The sequence below is a fragment of the Salmo salar genome, chromosome ssa16 (assembly GCF_905237065.1).
Source record: "Salmo salar chromosome ssa16, Ssal_v3.1, whole genome shotgun sequence".
In the NCBI taxonomy this organism is placed as follows: Eukaryota; Metazoa; Chordata; class Actinopteri; order Salmoniformes; family Salmonidae; genus Salmo; species Salmo salar.
In genome coordinates this window covers 3,213,387-3,230,898 of record NC_059457.1, presented here as the reverse complement: position 1 = coordinate 3,230,898, position 17,512 = coordinate 3,213,387, and the positions used below count along the sequence as shown (strand labels likewise).

General features: G+C 42.5%; 1 protein-coding gene across 1 annotated transcript; it reads right to left on the bottom strand.

Moving 5' to 3' along the window:
- Positions 1-858: 858 nt before the first annotated feature.
- On the bottom strand, positions 859-17,512 carry LOC106573043 (L-lactate dehydrogenase A chain). The gene is made up of 8 exons (XM_014147666.2): positions 17,170-17,512; positions 15,145-15,270; positions 9,142-9,259; positions 8,730-8,903; positions 7,969-8,142; positions 7,713-7,830; positions 2,364-2,487; positions 859-1,996 (listed from the first exon to the last, which is right to left on the bottom strand). The coding sequence occupies exons 2-8, from the start codon at positions 15,268-15,270 to the stop codon at positions 1,832-1,834; spliced, it is 999 nt and encodes a 332-aa protein (XP_014003141.1). The 5' UTR covers positions 17,170-17,512; the 3' UTR covers positions 859-1,831.

Here is a 17,512-nt window from a genome sequence, read left to right as displayed (position 1 = left end):
TAACATCAAATTGATCAGAAATACAGTGTAGACATTGTTAATGTTGTAAATGACTATTGTAGCTGGAAACGGCTGATTTTGAATGGAATATCAACACAGAGGCCCATTATCAGCAACAACACCTGTGTTCCAATGGCATGTTGTTAGCTAATAAAAGTTTATCAATTTAAAAGAATAATTGATCATTAGAAAACCCTTTTGCAATTATGTTAGCAAAGCTGAAAACTGTTTAAAGAAGCAATATAACTGGCCTTCTTTAGACTGGTTGAGTATCTGGAGCATCAGCATTTGTGGGTTCGATTACAGGCTCAAAATGTCCAGAAACAAATAATTTTCTTCTGCAACTCATCAGTCTATTCTTGTTCTGAGAAATTAAGGCTATTCAATGCGAGAAATTGCCAAGAAACTGAAGATCTCGTACATTGTTGTGTACTACTCCCTTCACAGAACAGCGCAAACTGGCTCTAACCAGAATAGAAAGAGGAGTGGGAGGACCCGGTGCACAAGTGAGCAAGAGGACAAGTACATTAGAGTGTCTAGTTTGAGAAACAGACACTTCACAAGTCCTCAACTGGCAAATAGTACCCGCAAAACACCAGTCTCAACATCAATAGTGAAAAGGCGACTCTGGGATGCTGGCCTTCTAGGCAGAGTTCCTCTGTCCAGTGTCTGTGTTCTTTTGCCCATCTTAATCTTTTATATTTATTGGCCAGTCTGAGATATGGCCTTTTCTTTGCAACTCTGCCTAGAAGAATCAGTTGAATCAGCTGCAATTCTAACACGTAAACACAAAACTCCCATACAGGCATGGTATAGCTCACACGTGCACAGACACACAGAGAGTGACAAAAGAGAGGCTTGTTTCATCCTGGTAGTTTTATTTGGTTGGTGGTGAAGAAAATCGGATCATATGTACATCCAGCTGCCTTGACAAGCACAGTACAGCGCCGTAGTTCCAGTTCAGCGCATAATAACTATATAGGCCTTTATCGCAGTACCATCACAGCGGAGTTTGGGCCACTGAGGCTTCAGTCCAAAGCCACATGGAGAGACCGATTTTAAGAAATCATCATTAATGGTGACAAAACTGAGCAGACATTTAGGGTGCACAGAACACTGGCGACAAGCAGGATTGTCACCAACAGTTACTTACAGCTCAGGTTTTAACTCTAAACATAACATTGGAAAGTGCCATCAGATTTTTTTTTATGTGAGCGCCCAGACAATTCCAATAAGTTCTCCGTTTATAACGCTTTTTATTTTTGACATACAAAACAGCAGGTACAGTGCAATTGGCAGTGTGTTATAACCCACTGCCTTTCTTCAGACCTGGTCCTAGTCTTACTTTCTACCGATACCAAACAAACTCACCTTTCATTGAGAGAGACTCGCATCCGTGCACTTACGGTTAGTTTTGCAACTGAATGGCTCTGGCCAACTCTCGCACACACTAAACAAAGAGTGTAATGGTGGAAATCAACCTGCTCACAATTTCAATCACTTTCTAAAACATTAACAGCAAAAGAGTGTGAAGAAGATGAGAAACATCGATGACATAGTACAAGCCAAGACATTAATATCTAGAAACAGCAAAATGACCCCTCCAAATTCGACATCATACCAGATACTTCTCCCACTCATAATAATAATTTTTATCGGAGGCCAAAACGAGCTCCCATTGGCTTTTCAACTAAGCTACTGTACATAATTGATCCTGCCTAAAAGGCTTCATTTGTACCATCAATAGTTAGAATATAGGGGAGAACAAGGACGGGTATACAGAAGGTGGGATTGGGGGTTGGGGATGTTACAGAAGGGCACTCAGGACTCTTTACAAGGTGAGCTCTTTCTGTACGCCCCATAGGGTCTCGGCACTGTTGCTCAGCTGCTTCTCCTCCTCGGGCTTCAGAGTCATGTGGATGACGTCGGTCAGACCGCTGTTTCCCAGCACGCAGGGCACGCTGAGAAACACCTCCTCCTTCACACCGTGCATTCCCTGAGATAGGGAGGGGGATGGATGGAGGCAAAGAGAGAAACTGGTTAGGGGCCAACACAGCTGGAGTGTTGGTTTGGGTGGGGTGGGCGGAGGGGCATGTGTGTACATGAGAGGTAGGCGTGTGTATGTGGGGGGGGGGGCATATTAGCATGTGTGTGCCAACTTAATCCTTACATCTTCAGTCTTAACAAGCATTGGCTACAGTATATGCTTTGGCATATATATAGATTGCATGTCGGTTTGAGACTATAAAAAAAAATTCAAAGAAATACTTTACTCCTAGTCTACAACCACAGACAATGAGGAGGACGCAACATTGCATCTGTCCCATTATGGCAGATGGACTCCCAGCATATGGTATTCTTACCTTGACCAGGGTGGACACAGGGTGGACTTTGTGGAGGTTCTTCAGGATGCTCTCAACCAGGTCAGCGACGGACATGCCGATAGCCCAGGAGGTGTAACCCTTCAGCTTGATGACCTCATAGGCACTATATGACATAGAGTGAAACGAGGGGAGGAGTTAGAGGGGAACATTCAAGATACAAACATACACTACATGACCAGAAGTATGTGGACACCTGCTCATCGAACATTTCATTGCAAAATCATAGCAATTAATATGGAGTTGGTCCTCCCTTTGCTGCTATAAAAGCCTCCACTCTTCTAGGAAGGCTTCCACTAGATGTCGGAACATTGCTGCGGGGACTTGCTTCCATTCAGCCACAAGAGCATTAGTGATGTCGAGCACTGATGTTCGGTGATTACGCCTGGGTCACAGTAGGCGTTCCAGTTCATCCCAAAGGGGTTTGATGGGGTTGAGGTCAGGGCTCTATGCAGGCTAGTCAAGTTCTTCAACACTGATCTCGACAAACCATTGCTGTCTGGACCTCACTTTGTGCACGGCGGCCTTCCCAAACTGTTGCCACAAATTTGGAAGCACAGAATTGTCTAGAATGTCGCTGTATGCTGTAGCATTAACATTTCCCTTCACTGGAACTAAGGGGCCTAGCCTGAAACATGAAAAACATCCCCAGACCATTATTCCTCCTCCAACAAACTTTGCAGTTGGCACTATGCATTCAGGCAGGTAGCATTCTCCTGGCATCCGCCAAACCCAATTTTGTCTGTTGGAGTTCTTGTCAGACAGTTCTTGACTTTGCTTCCAGAGGCAGTTTGAAACTCGGTAGTGAGTGTTGCAACCGAGGACAGAACATGTTTTACGCACTACGAACTTCAGCCCTCAGCGGTCCCGTTCTGTGAGCTTGTGTGGCCTACCACTTTGTGGCTGAGCCATGTTGCTCCTAGACGTTTCCACTTCACAATAACAGCACTTACAGTTGATCGTGGCAGCTCTAGCAGGGCAGAAATTTGAAGAACTGACTTGTTGGAAAGGTGGCATCCTATGACGGTTCCACATTGAAAGTCACTGAGCTCTGTTTGTCTATGGAGATTGGATGGCTGTGTGCTCGATTTCACACGTGGCTGAAATAGTCGAATCCACTAATTTGAACGGGAGTCCACATACTTTTGTATATATAGTGTATATTACATATACAAATACCTTTAAACACATCTATATAACCTATATATATATATATATATATATATATATATATATATATATATATATATATATATATATATATATATATATATATATATATATATAGCATATGTGTAACCTTCATAACACCTTTATACACACACCTTAAACCTACACTTCTAACATAACACTTTTGTACACACCTCTTTAACCTATAAGATAGGTATAACTTTTATAAAAAATTTAAAACAACCATCAAATTTTTTAGGAAATATGGGTAGTTTTTCCTGTTGTAAATGCTAAAAACCATTAGTGGAAAATATACACTAGTATAGCAAACATTAGGAACACTTTCCTAATATTGAGTTGCACCCCCATTCTTTTGGTCGGGGCATGGACTCTACAAGGTGTCGAAAGCATTAAACACAAGGATGCTGGCCCATGTTGACACCAATGCTTCCCACCCACAGTTGTGTCAAGTTGGCTGGATGTCCGTTGGGTGGTGGACCATTCTTGATACTGTTGGGTTCTGAGAATATTAAATATACTTATTCATGTCACTGAGGGAGAGAGGTTAATGTATAACGTTTACATTATGTCAGGATATGTTATTGTTAGCCATCAGGGATCCTATTGGAGGGAGCCTCTGGGAGGAGAAGAGACACAGTCTGGTACCAGTCACCATGACAGCCGTGAGTTGGGGAGGAGTGAGGACTTTGGGGCAGAGGTCAGGTCAGATGAAGAGAGGAAGAACAGATATCACTAAGGTTATGTCTAGCAACAGAGATGCATTGGCTGTTCAGATGTGTAGGAGGAGAGGGTTAAATATCAGTGCTTAGGCCTCCCGGGTGGCGCAGTGGTCTAAGGCACTGCATCGCAGCGCTAGCTGTGCCACCAGAGATTCTGGGTTCGAGTCCAGGCTCTTTCGCAGCCGGCTGTGACCAGGAGGCCCATGGGGCTGCGACACAATTGCGTCGTCCGGGTTAGGGAGGGTTTGGCCGGCAGGGATATCCTTGTCTCATCAGGCACTAGCGACTCCTGTGGCGGTCTGGGCGCAGTGCACGCTGACCAGGTCGCTAGGTGTATGGTGTTTCCTCCGACACATTGGTGCGGCTGGCTTCCGGGTTAGATGTGTGTTGTGTCAAGAAGCAGTGTGGCTTGGTTGGGTTGTGTTTTGGAGGACGCATGACTCTCGAACTTCGCCTCTCCCGAGTCTGTACGGGAGTTGCAGCGATGAGACAAGACAGTAACTACTACCAATTGGATACCATGAAAAAGGGGGTAATAAAAAAAATATATATCAGTGCTTGTGTGAATATGTTTTTGTCGGTTCAGCTGTTCGACCCTCTGGGAATGAATAAACTTGGTTTAAGCTTTCATAGTGTCCGTTGAGTTCTTACTCTGGTAATTGGAACCTAACAATACAGACGGGATACTGTTGAGCGTGTAAAACCCAGCAGTGTTGCAGTTCTTGACACAAACCAGTGTGCCTGACGTTTTTTTTTCTCACCCATTCACCCTTTGAATGGCACACATACACATAGACATGATTGAAGTGACATCAATAAGGATCATAGCAGTGTAGCGTTCTGGAAGTTTTGTATATTTAGTCTATTTTGAAAACAGCAGGGACAAATGCCATTAATGTAGTTATTAAGTGGGTTGTGAATTACTTGTAAAAATGTGTAATTAACGGTAATGCCATTACAGTCTACAGCATTCCATAACAACAAGTAAAAGGCTTTAGTCATTACTACAGGCCTAAAAAAATCTAATGGAGTAATGAGGAAAGAATTTGGAAAACATGCTGGACTAACACAGTAAGCACTGACTACGCGTCAGTGCTTACTGTGTTAGTCCAGCATGTTTTCCAAATTCTTTCCTCATTACTCCATTCGATTTTTTTAGGCCTGTAGTAATTTAACTCTAACTCAACCATTGTGTTAATGATTTATACAGTATAGACTGATTCATTTGGAGTTCAACTCTATGGACCACTTTCCAGATTAAGCCGAATCCTGGACTAAAAATCTATTCCAACGGAGATTCAACATTGAGTATGCTTTTTAGTCCCGGACGAGGCTGTGTCCATGAAACTGGCCCTAAAAGCAGAGTATTTCCAAGTATGACAGACTACAAGTTCACTACATCAGGTTTCTAATTTTATAAATAGTACAGTCATGGCCAAAAGTTTTGAGAATGACACAAATATGAATTTTCACAAAGTCTGCCGCCTCTTTTGTATGATGGCAATTTGCATATACTCCAGAATGTCATGAAAGTGATCAGATGAATTGCAATTAATTGCAAAGTCCCTCTTTGCCATGCAAATGAAATTAATCACCAAAAAACATTTACACTGCATTTCAGCCCTGCCAAAAAAGGACCAGCTGACATCATGTCAGTGATTCTCTCGTTAACAGAGGCATGAGTGTTGACGAGGACAAGGCTGGAGATCACTCTGTCATGCTGATTGAGTTCGAATTACAGACTGGAAGCTTCAAAAGGAGGGTGGTGCTTGGAATCATTGTTCTTCCTCTGTCAACCATGGTTACCTGCAAGGAAACACGTGCCGTCATCATTGCTTTACACAAAAAGGGCTTCACAGGCAATGATATTGCTGCCAGTAAGATTGCACCTAAATCAACCATTTATAGGATCATCAAGAACTTCAAGGAGAGTGGTTCAATTGTTGTGAAGAAGGCTTCAGCGCGCCCAAGAAAGTCCAGCAAGCGCCAAGAACGTCTCCTAAAATTGATTCAGCTGCGGGATCGGGGCACCACCAGTACAGAGCTTACTCAGGAATGGCAGCAGGCAGGTGTGGGTGCATCTGCATGCACAGTGAGGTGAAGACTTTTGGAAGATGGCCTGGTGTCAAGAAGGGCAGCAAAGAAGCCACTTCTCTCCAGGAAAAACATCAGGGACAGACTTATATTCTGCAAAAGGTACAGCGATTGGACTGCTGAGGACTGGGGTAGAGTCATTTTCTCTGATGAATCCCCTTTCCGATTGTTTGGGGCATCCGGAAAAAAGCTTGTCCAGAGAAGAAAAGGTGAGCGCTACCATCAGTCCTGTGTCATGCCAACAGTAAAGCATCCTGAGACCATTCATGTGTGGGGTTGCTTCTCAGCCAAGGGAGTGGGCTCACTCACAATTTTGCCTAAGAACACAGCCATGGATAAAGAATGGTACCAACACATCCTCCAAGATCAACTTCTCCCAACCATCCAGGAAAAGTTTGGTGACGAACAATGCCTTTTCCAGCATGATGGAGCACCCTTCCATGAGGCAAAAGTGATAACTAAGTGGCTCGGGGAACAAAACATTGATATTTTGGGTCCATGGCCAGGAAAATCCCCAGACCTTAATCCCATTGAGAACTTGTGGTCAATCCTCAAGAGGCGGGTGTACAAACAAAAACTCACACATTCTGACAAACTCCAAGCATTGATTATGCAAGAATGGGCTGCCATTAGTCAGGATGTGGCCCAGAAGTTAATTGACAGCATGCCAGGGCGGATTGCAGAGGTCTTGAAAAAGAAGGGTCAACACTGCAAATATTTACTCTTTGCGTCAACTTCATGTAATTGTCAAAAAAAGCCTTTAACACTTATGAAATGCTTGTAATTATACTTCAGTATTCCATAGTAACATCTAACAAAAATATCTAAAGATACTGAAGCAGCAAACTTTGTGAAAATTTATATTTGTGTCATTCTCAAAACTTTTGGCCACGACTGTATATTCATGTGCTACAGTAGTCTTTGAGCTCTATTTTACTGAACAATTAGGGCTCCCGAGTGGTGCAGCGGTCTAATGCACTGCATCTCAGTGCAAGAGGTGACACTGTTATGCCTGGTTGAAATCCAGGCTGAATCACATCTGGCTGTGATTGGGAGACCCATAGGGCGGCGCACAATTGGCCGGGGTAGGCTGTCATTGTAAATAAGAGTTTGTTCTTTACTGACTTGCCTGAACCATTGTGTTCATTAGGCATGAAACGGAAGAAAAGGAGTGAGTACTGTATGAATGGAGTACTATCTGAACTTCTCCACTAAGTAACGCGTTTCCCATTGCAAACATTTTTAAAAGGGTGAGCCCTGATTAACATGACCCTAGATAAATAAAGATAAAGTTGAACATATAGCGAATTGTGTTTATAAGACTCACCCGTCGACCACCATCTTGTGGACGTGCTTCCAGTCCTCCTTGTCTGCGTCTGTGCCCATGTCTGGGTTCAGGCCCTTCAGGGAAACACCGGCAACATTCACACCGCTCCATACGGGCACTGGGAGAAAGAGAAGAGACAGGCATCCAGTCAGTCTGTCATAGACACAGTACCAATGTACGTGAAGGTCTTCCACAATATTGTAATCAGACAGACAGGTTCCGGTGTGGAGTGTATTTGAAGCCATAGCCTACATACCGCTGGAGTCTCCGTGTTCTCCAATGATCCAGCCGTGACAGCTGGATGGGTGAAGGTGTAGCTTCTCGCCCATCAGGTGGCGGAAACGACCAGAGTCCAGGTTGGTGCCGGAACCGATGACGCGGTGACGGGGGAAACCACTCAGCTTCCAAGCCACGTAGGTTAGGATGTCAACTGGGATGGGGGAAGAAGGGGGGTGACAAATATTAGCACAATCTGAGTTAACAAAACAAAACAAACCCTAACCTTTACCCTATCCTTAACCATACCACTAACATTATGCCTAACCTTAAATTATATTTTTTCTTTGAAGAAATCTTCACTGTATAGCCTATATTGACTTTGCAGATTGGTCATACAGTGGGGACCGAAAGAGAGGGGAGGAGGGGTGAAGGGGTGACACATTTTATAGGAGTTGTCAGCAATAGGACCGTGGAGTTGTTAATGGTAATGTAACCTGACCCTGATCATGGAAAGCTACAGGATGAGCAGGCTTTTGTTCCAGCCCAGGACTAAAATTATTCAAACCTATCAATGACTTATTATAATGCTAGAGTAATGATCAAGTCACTAGACGATGTTGAACCGAATTACCTTCAATTTCACTTTTCTATCTATAGTACTCTCCATCTGTCTACCTTCCTGTTCTATTGCTCTCTCTCTTTCTCGCTCTCATCCATCCATCCATCTCTCTCTCTCTCTCTCTCTCTCTCTCTCTCTCTCTCTCTCTCATTCTCTCTTATCCCTCTCTCCTCTCGTACCAGGATTGGAGACGACCAGCAGGATGGCGTTGGGGCTGTACTTGACGATCTGGGGAATTATGAATTTGAAGATGTTGACGTTACGCTGCACCAGGTTCAGACGGCTCTCACCCTCTTGCTGACGAGCACCGGCTGTGACCACCACCACCTTGGAGTGGGCAGTCGTACTGTAGTCTTGAGTGAGAAATAAGATGCACGTTAAACACACACAAATGCAACCTAGTGTTCCGAAGCACCCCCGCAACAAATATGTGTGTGTGGTATGTGTGTGCCTTTGTGTGTGTGTGCCTTTGTGTGTCTGCTCAACTTGTGTGTGCATGTTTATGTTTGTGTGTGTGTGTGTGTGTGCACAACTCGTTTGTGCGTATATGTGTTTCAGTGTGTGTGCATAAGTGTATGACTCTTCACTCACCCTTGTCGCCCACAATCTTGTGAGTCTTGCAGAAGAGGCTGCCATGCTGCAGGTCCATGACCTCACCCTTCAGTTTATCTTCCATCACGTCAATCAGGCACAGCTCATCGCACAGGTCCTGGTCAACACATGCAAACAAGGAATATTATGGTTCAGGAATATACTCCATATAGAAAAGTATATGGCTATACTGTACATAAGGGGCTAGTTTCCCAGGCACAAATTAGGGCAACATTTTGGCATAAAAAGCTATTTCACCGTTGAAAGTACTTTTTAGTCGCGGACTATGGTTTATTTGTGTCCAGGGAAACTGTCCCTGCTCCATTTTACTAATACATTTAATGGTGGAAGGATCATTATTTAGTAGTACACTTTGTAGTGTTTAACAATATAACCTATATAAAAAGTAGTTATGTCTAAAATGCATTTTCACTGTGTTTTATTTTGACAACTGACCAGGCCCATCTCACACTTAGAGGCCTAAAACCACTTCCCTCCAGTCCATTGTCTCATTGACACCAGTCTCATGCCACATAGGCCTATTGAACAACTGGATAAAACAAGCTTCTACTGATTTGTTATAACACAAGCCCTGGAAAAAACACACTGGCAGCCCACCAGTTACCTCCGGCTCACTCCACTCAGATCACCTCGGCAGACTTGACATGCACAGCTCTCAGCAGAGGTCTATTTCCTGTAAGCCTTTGTTTCCTCACTGGCTTAGTTTGCATCCCTAATGGCACTCTATTCCCTATTTAGTGTACTACTGTTGACCAGGGCCCACAGGGTGTATGACAATACATTGAGTGTACAAAATATTAGGAACACATTCCGAATATCAAGTTGCACACTCTTTTTCCCACAGAACAGCCTTAATTCGTCGGAGCATGGACTCTACAAGGTGACAAAAGCATTCCACGGGGATGTTGGCCCATGTTGAATCCAATGCTTCCCACAGTTGTGTCAAGTTGGCTGGATGTCCTTTGTGTGGTGGATCATTCTTGATACACATGGGAAAAACTGTTGAGCATGAAAAACCCAGCAGCATTGCAGTTCTTGACACACTCAAACCGGTGCGCCTAGCACCTACTATAACCCGTTCAAAGGCACTTAAATCTTTAATCATGCCCATTCACCATCTGAGTGCCTTAAAAATCCTTCTTTAACCTGTCTCTTCCCCTTCATCTATACTGATTGAAGTGGATTTAACAAGTGACACCAATAAGAGATCATAGCTTTCACCTGGATTAATCTGCTCAATCTACAGTATGTCATGGAAAGAGATGTTTTGGGACACAACCTATGCCAGTCAGGAAACAAAAAATGGCCCATAGGGTTCTGGTCAAAGGTAGTACAATAGGGAATAGGTGTCATTTGGGACGCAATAGTCAGGAGCCTTGTTTATAACTTTATAGGTCTTTTTTCACTTAAAAAAAAAATGTTTACCCCCTTTTTCTCCCCAATTTCGTGATATCCAAAAGGAAGTTACAATCTTGTCCCATCGCTATAACTCCCGTACGAAGGTTGAAGGTCGAGAGCCGTGCGTCCTCCAAAACATGACCCTGCCAAGCCGCACTGCTTCTTGACACAATGCTCGCTGAACCCGGAAGCCAAACACACCAATGTGTCAGAGGAAAGTAAATATGGACAAATATATCTCTACAATTTCTCCAGAATTAAGACGTTGGTCTTCATTAAAAATCAACCCACTGGGCGCAGACGTCAGTTCAATGTCTAGTTTTGATTTACAAAAATATAAATATAAAGTGTTGGTCCCATGTTTCATGAGTGAAATAAAAGAACCCAGAAAGTTTCATACGCACAAAAGGCTTATTTCTCACACATTTCTTTACATTCCTGTTAGTGAGCATTTCTCCTTTGCCAAGATAATCCATCCACCTGACAGGTGTGGCATATAAAGACGCTAATTAAACAGCATGATCATTACAGTGGTGCACCTTGTGCTGGGGACAATAAAAGGTTACTCTAAAATGTGCAGTTTTGTCACATGCCAGAGATGTCTCAAGTTCTGAAGGAGCGTGCAATTGGCATGGTGACCGCAGGAATGTCCACCAGAGCTGTTGCCAGATAAGTGAATGTTAATTTCTCTACCATAAGCTGCCTTCAGGGTCATTTTAGAGAATCTGACAGTACGTCCAACCAGCCTCGAAACCGCAGACCATGTGTAACGACGCCAGACCAGCATCTCCACATCTGGCTTCTTCACCTGTGGGATCGTCTGAGACCAGCCATCCGGACAGCTGATGAAACTGTGGGTTTGCACAACCGAAGATTGTCCTCACCAGGGTCTTGACCTGCCTGCAGTTCGACTTCAGTGGGCAAATGCTCACCTTCGATGGCCACTGGCACGCTGGAGAAGTGTGCTCTTCACAGATTAATCCCGGTTTCAACTGAACCGGGCCGATGGCAGATGTGTGAGCGAGCGGTTTGCTGATGTCAAAGTTGTGAACAGAGTGCACCATGGTGGCGGTGGGGTTATGGTATGGCCAGATATAAGCTATGGACAATAAACACAATTGCATTTTATTAATGGCAATTTGAATGCTCAGCGATAGCGTGGCGAGATCCTGAGGCCCATTGTCGTGCAGTTCATCCGCCGCCATCTCCTCATCTTTCAAGCTTGATAATGCATGGCCCCATGCCTCAAAGATCTGTACACAAATCCTGGAAGCTGGAAATGTACCAGTTCTCCCATGGCCTGCATACTCGGCAGACATGTCACCCATTGAGCATGTTTGGGATGCACTGGATCGACGTGCACGACAGCGTGTTCCCGCCAATATCCAGAAACTTTGTACAGGGATTAAGGAGGAGTGGGACAGCATTCCACAAGCCACAATCAACAGTCTGATCAACTCTATGTGAAGGAGATGTGTCACGTTGCATGAGGCAAATAGTGTTCACACCAGATACTCGTTTTCTGATCCATTCCCCTACCATTTTTTAAGATGCATATCTGTATTCCCAGTCATGTGAAATCCATAGATTAGGGCCGAATGAATTTATTTCAATTAACTTGTAAGTCGCTCTGGATAAGAGCGTCTGCTAAATGACTTAAATGTCAATGTTAAATGTAACTGAGTTCCTTATATGAACTGCCACGCAGTAAAATCTTTGAAATTGTTGCATGTTACATTTATATTTTTGTTCAGTGTACATTTGCTTGAGTTGTCAACTAATGTGAATTAAACATGAAATCAACAACAAATGTCACCACGTCATTGGATTTATTGTAGGTTCAATGACATGGTGACCAAAAAAGATGAGACGCCCTTATGTTGATTACTTTTGCAAATCCAATCAGTATCCCCTGTCGATTCAACGCCATCACATAGATTTTTTGGGGGTCGAAATGACGTGGAAACAACTTTGATTCAACCAGTTTTTGCCCTGTGGGAAGTGCCTACTGGCACTGTGGTCGGATGCACAGTCCAATTGAAATTAGATAACGCACATAGAAATGAAGAGGCCTATTTATAAAAAGATATTGTCTCCAATGGGAAAAAGGGTTCCCCCATTCCATGTCCAATGCCAGCGCAAAATCTAATATTTGAAACGTTGTACAGAAAGGCCAAGGACTGCAATAGCAGGAGTGGGAACGGGAGTGCCCGATATCCATTTTAGTCAGAGCTGGACGCGGTATTGGGTGACCATCCCAACACCCGTCCGTTGTTCATTCTGGACAGTGCTGTGGCAATATTGACGGATAGCTGCTCCACGCTTATCAACTTTTTTGGTAATGTGAATAGTCTAATTCCGTTGCTATATCAGATATGAAAATAATAAAGCGGTACAATGCCTTTAGATAGTATCTCTTAGATAGTACCTCTTTACTTTTTTCAAATTTTGTTGTGTTACAGCCTGAATTTGAAATGGATTAAATTAAGATTTTTGCCTACTGACCTAACCACAATACCCCATAATGTCAAATTGTTTTGACAAATTAATAACAAAATCAAATGTCTTGAGTCAATAAGTATTCAATCCCTTCGTTATAAGTTCAGGAGAAAAATGTGCTTAACAAGTCACATAATAAGACTCACTCTGTGTGCAATAATAGTGTTTAACATGATTTTTGAATTACTACCTCATCTCTGTACCCCACACATACAATTATCTGTAAGGTTCCTCAGTCGAGCAGTTCATTTCAAACACAGATTCAACCACAAAGACCATGGAGGTTTTCGGGCACCTTTTGGTAGATAGGTAAAAAAAAAAAAGGAGCCATTGAATATGTGAAAAAAAGGAAGCCTGTACAAAATAAAAATATTCCAAAACATGCATCCTGTTTGCAACAAGGCACTAAAGTAATACTGCAATAATGGCCTATGTTAAGCTTTAAAAAAAGTACAAAGTATTTGGAAGGTGTTAAGCTTGTTTTAAAATATGCTTAAAATGATTAAAATACAAAAAACAATTGTGATTGTTTTAAATTGTGTTTAGGAAATAAAGGTAGACATGGTTTTAAAAAGGTAGTGGTAATGTTTAATTCAGCACAGAAACGTGTAGGCAGCTTAACTTAACCTATTTACCCCATACCCGGAGTAGGTTGTCCCAAAAGACCATTATGTTTTCAAAACTGTACTGTTTACATGAATTCTGATTTATTTCTAGGGATACACAACATCCTGAAATATATGTATATATATTTGTTTGAAATAATACTATATTTCCCTTGACGGAGTGATGCTGAATGTAAAAAAAATGTCTCTATTTACCACACTCTCCCCTAAACTGTAGGATATGTCCAAACTGATGCGTAAAGGCACATTGCTTTCTGTATGCATGGCTACTTTTAGTTTGACACTTTTTTCCTTAATAAAGTCATAGTATTTGCTTTACATGCATTATTCTTTGCACTTTTTATCTATTCCCACTTTTACACATTTCTAATGATGAGAGTGTAAAATTATTGACAAAAATGAGTGTGCTGTTTTTTTGTCGATTTATACAGCTTGTGTCATAATGGGAGGTCCAAGGCAGGTTACATTAATTTGCATACAGGGAGGGACCAGGGATTTTGGTCACAATATGGATGCAGTGGGCAGATAAGAGACACATTTTAATACCATGTGTAGACGCAACAAATCTCGATCAGATAGTGATCGGGTCATCTTGATCGGATGATGACAACTACATCCCACTGGGCACAGTCCAATCAATGTAGTTTTCATGTTGATTCAACCAGTGTGTGCCCAGTGGGATGTTAATGCAAGGTGTATCCATGGCTAGAGTATAAAAACGGCTCTCAATGTTTCTGACACTCCCTGAGGTAGAGAGAACTGGAATCCATCAAACATTTACAGAATGTACTTCACTTATCAGCTTCACGTCATTTACCCTGTTTTCTCTGGCTGGGGGTGTATAAGACAAAGCCAGACTGAATACAGAGGGGTTAGCTTTTAGACCAGAGATCTTGGAGCCCTTGAACAGTTTCCTGTGTTATTTTCTCTAATCTTCTCTCTTACCTGTTAGAACAATGGAGGTAATGGCCTGGGTCATGTTCATTAGGGCATGCAACAGATTTGTTTTTTGTATTTACATTTTTCAACAGAAAACAATGTCATATTGGACACGTACATGCAGTCCCTCTCTGTTTAGGTACGTATTCTTCCGTTTGGTGCCAAATGAACACGACCCTGGACATTGTGTCCTAGTCATGTCTGTCTAACTTCTTATGTTCATTCATTTTCATGCACTTTACCTAAACACCCCTTACCTCTGTCCTCGATCTCCCTCATTCCCACTACCTAATACCCCCCCTGCCGCCGCCGCCACAATTCACACTGTAACACCTAATACCCCTGTCACTCTGGTTAAAAGTCTTACACCCTTTCATTCCACCACTCCCCTAATCTCTTATTCTGCAATTACTGCATCCAAAATACCACAGTCGACAACAGTTACTGCACTTTTACTGCAGTTTAAAAACTGCAATCTTTTTTTGTAAGGGGGTCCCCCCACCCCCTCTATCAGTCTCACCTTGAGCAGGACGCTGACTGCGGAGGCCATGCCAACCATGCCGACGCCAACAACTGTCACCTTGCTCCGGGAGCCAACAGGCTCACCAGCCAACACATGGGTGATCAGCTTCTCCTTGGTAGTCATCTGAAAGACAGACAGACCCAGAGACCCAGAGAAACCCATAGAAAGACAGAGAGACAAAGACAAAAGGGGAGAGAGAGAGAGAGAGAGAGAGAGAGAGAGAGAGAGAGAGAGAGACAGGGTCAGAGACCTACTGTATCCTGATTCCATTTGTTTTCCCTAGTACATCATCGCAGAGAGCAAGAATGAATAGAAGGCCAAAGAGTCAACTCTCAAAACAATTAATTAATTGGTATATATCATTCACCTCTCCACCATGCTAGCTGATGTGTGGTAAGGATTCTGGCATCCACACATTGTTAGTGGATGAGGTGTTTCCCCCTTATTTTGTAAAGCACTTTCAGCACCTTAGTTGGTAGAAAGGTGCTATATAAATCCAATCAGTTATGATTATTATTTATTATTTGTCCAGTGTTTCTGTCAGCTCAGAGGCCGCTATGAAGTGAATATTAAATTACAGTTTTTAAATGAAAGTATGAGCTTTATTATCTTGTCTATATGGAGTTACCATCCCCATTCCCCACATTTTTTAGTAACATGGCATTTTAACTAAATTACATTCCTTTTATCATATTCAAATCATATAAAAATGTATTGTTTGCTAACAGCTAGTTATATCATCCCACTCTGCAGCCCAGCATAAAATCTTTATCTCCTATTTGACCAGCAACACTGGGTCTCCATAGCAATGCCTATCTCTCTCCCGCACCCTTCTGCTCCTGCCTCTGGTTGCCCTGCCTAACTGACCACAAACTATTATGGAGTGGCAATGGTGTCATGACATGGACGCTATTTATACTTCCTGGTTCGGGGAGAACGATGGTAAAGGGCCTGTTTAGAATATGACATTGAATTGATGACACTGCTACAACAGCATTCAGCTATTTTAGGCTCCAAATTTCCACCCTGTTAGGATCTTGTATTCATTATTGGTTGTTCCACCATGTTTTTTTGCTTAATACCCTGTTGTGCTTCATTCCATCCTGTTAGGTCAGTATTTAAAAATAATAATTGAACAATACCATCAAATGTTATGTATATTTTTGTGGTAACCTGCAGAGATAGAAGGGGTCAACTAAACATTCTATTGATATTGAATCTTATTTGGAAAAATAGGGTGCAAAAAAAGCGCTGGTTCTGAAAATAACACACATTTTACTCATTAATCTTTGTTTCATAATTATTTGAAGAAAACAAATGAATGTGATAGAATAAAGGACAATCTAAATCTAGATATATACATGTGTTAACACTTTCAGATATACGTGTATGTCCCTAACATGGTGGAAATATATCATGGTCCATGTGTGAACAATCTGCCTATAATTATTTAAGGGATAATCAACGAGAGGCTATGCGTTCTCTGGAGAATAATGAACGATGTGGAAGGTGTGCTCCACGACGCTCTAGCGAAGTGGAACTAACCTTCCACGGAGTTGCATAGCCTCTCGTTGATTATCCCTTAAAGATTCGCTAGTTTAGCTAACCAAACCATCAGTCTTAGCTTTCTATTATGAGAATCTAATTCAACAATGCCAATAATGTTTTCAATTTTACTTTTGCTTTCAAAAGCAGCTGAATAGAACATGCAAGAATGAACGATAGCCATTGAATTCTACCATGCTGATATAGCGTGCATTATAGGGAAATAGAATGCCCTTCAAGCCAATCAGAAACAAGTATTCAACAATGCCTGGTATAATTAAGCAATAAGCCCCACGGGATATGGTATATGGCCAATAAACCACAGCTAAGGACTGCTTGAGCTTGACCACTAAAAGTGATAGAATACCCCACAAAAATGAAATAGGTACTTTCCTCCCCAAATGTTATGAGGTCCAAAAGGCACGCAAAGTAGGAATGACCCATCCCATTGCTTGATCACAAAATCTGATATCTCACCTTGAAGGTTTAGTGAAAGTGATGTGGAAACAACACTGAGAAGCGAGTTGGAATGTCTTCGGCTGGCCTCTTCTTCCCTGGCTGGATGCAGCTTTTCTGCAGCAATGGAGCACATGGGGGAGGTTCACGGTATTTAAATAGCTTAGGGGTGCCCGGTAGACATTGCGTGATTACATATGAATCATACCAGACCTGTCAGTGTTAAATGTCACGTCCATGCAGAGCAAATGTAATTGCTGTGCTCTTGGATGCGATAGTGCGCGCCACGCTCGGTTAATGTGTCTTCTGCATAGGCTATTCTGTGCTATTGCCCAAGTGCATCATCAGAGGAATCCCTCCAGTA

Coding starts and splice junctions, on each gene's coding strand:
- LOC106573043 (XM_014147666.2), bottom strand. CDS start 15,270: ATGACTACCAAGGAGAAGCTGATCACCCATGTGTTGGCTGGTGAGCCT. Junction 7,831..7,968: donor AGAACACGGAGACTCCAGCG/GTATGTAGGCTA, acceptor TCTTTCTCCCAG/TGCCCGTATGGAGCGGTGTG. Junction 1,997..2,363: donor CTGTGTCCACCCTGGTCAAG/GTAAGAATACCA, acceptor TCCCTATCTCAG/GGAATGCACGGTGTGAAGGA.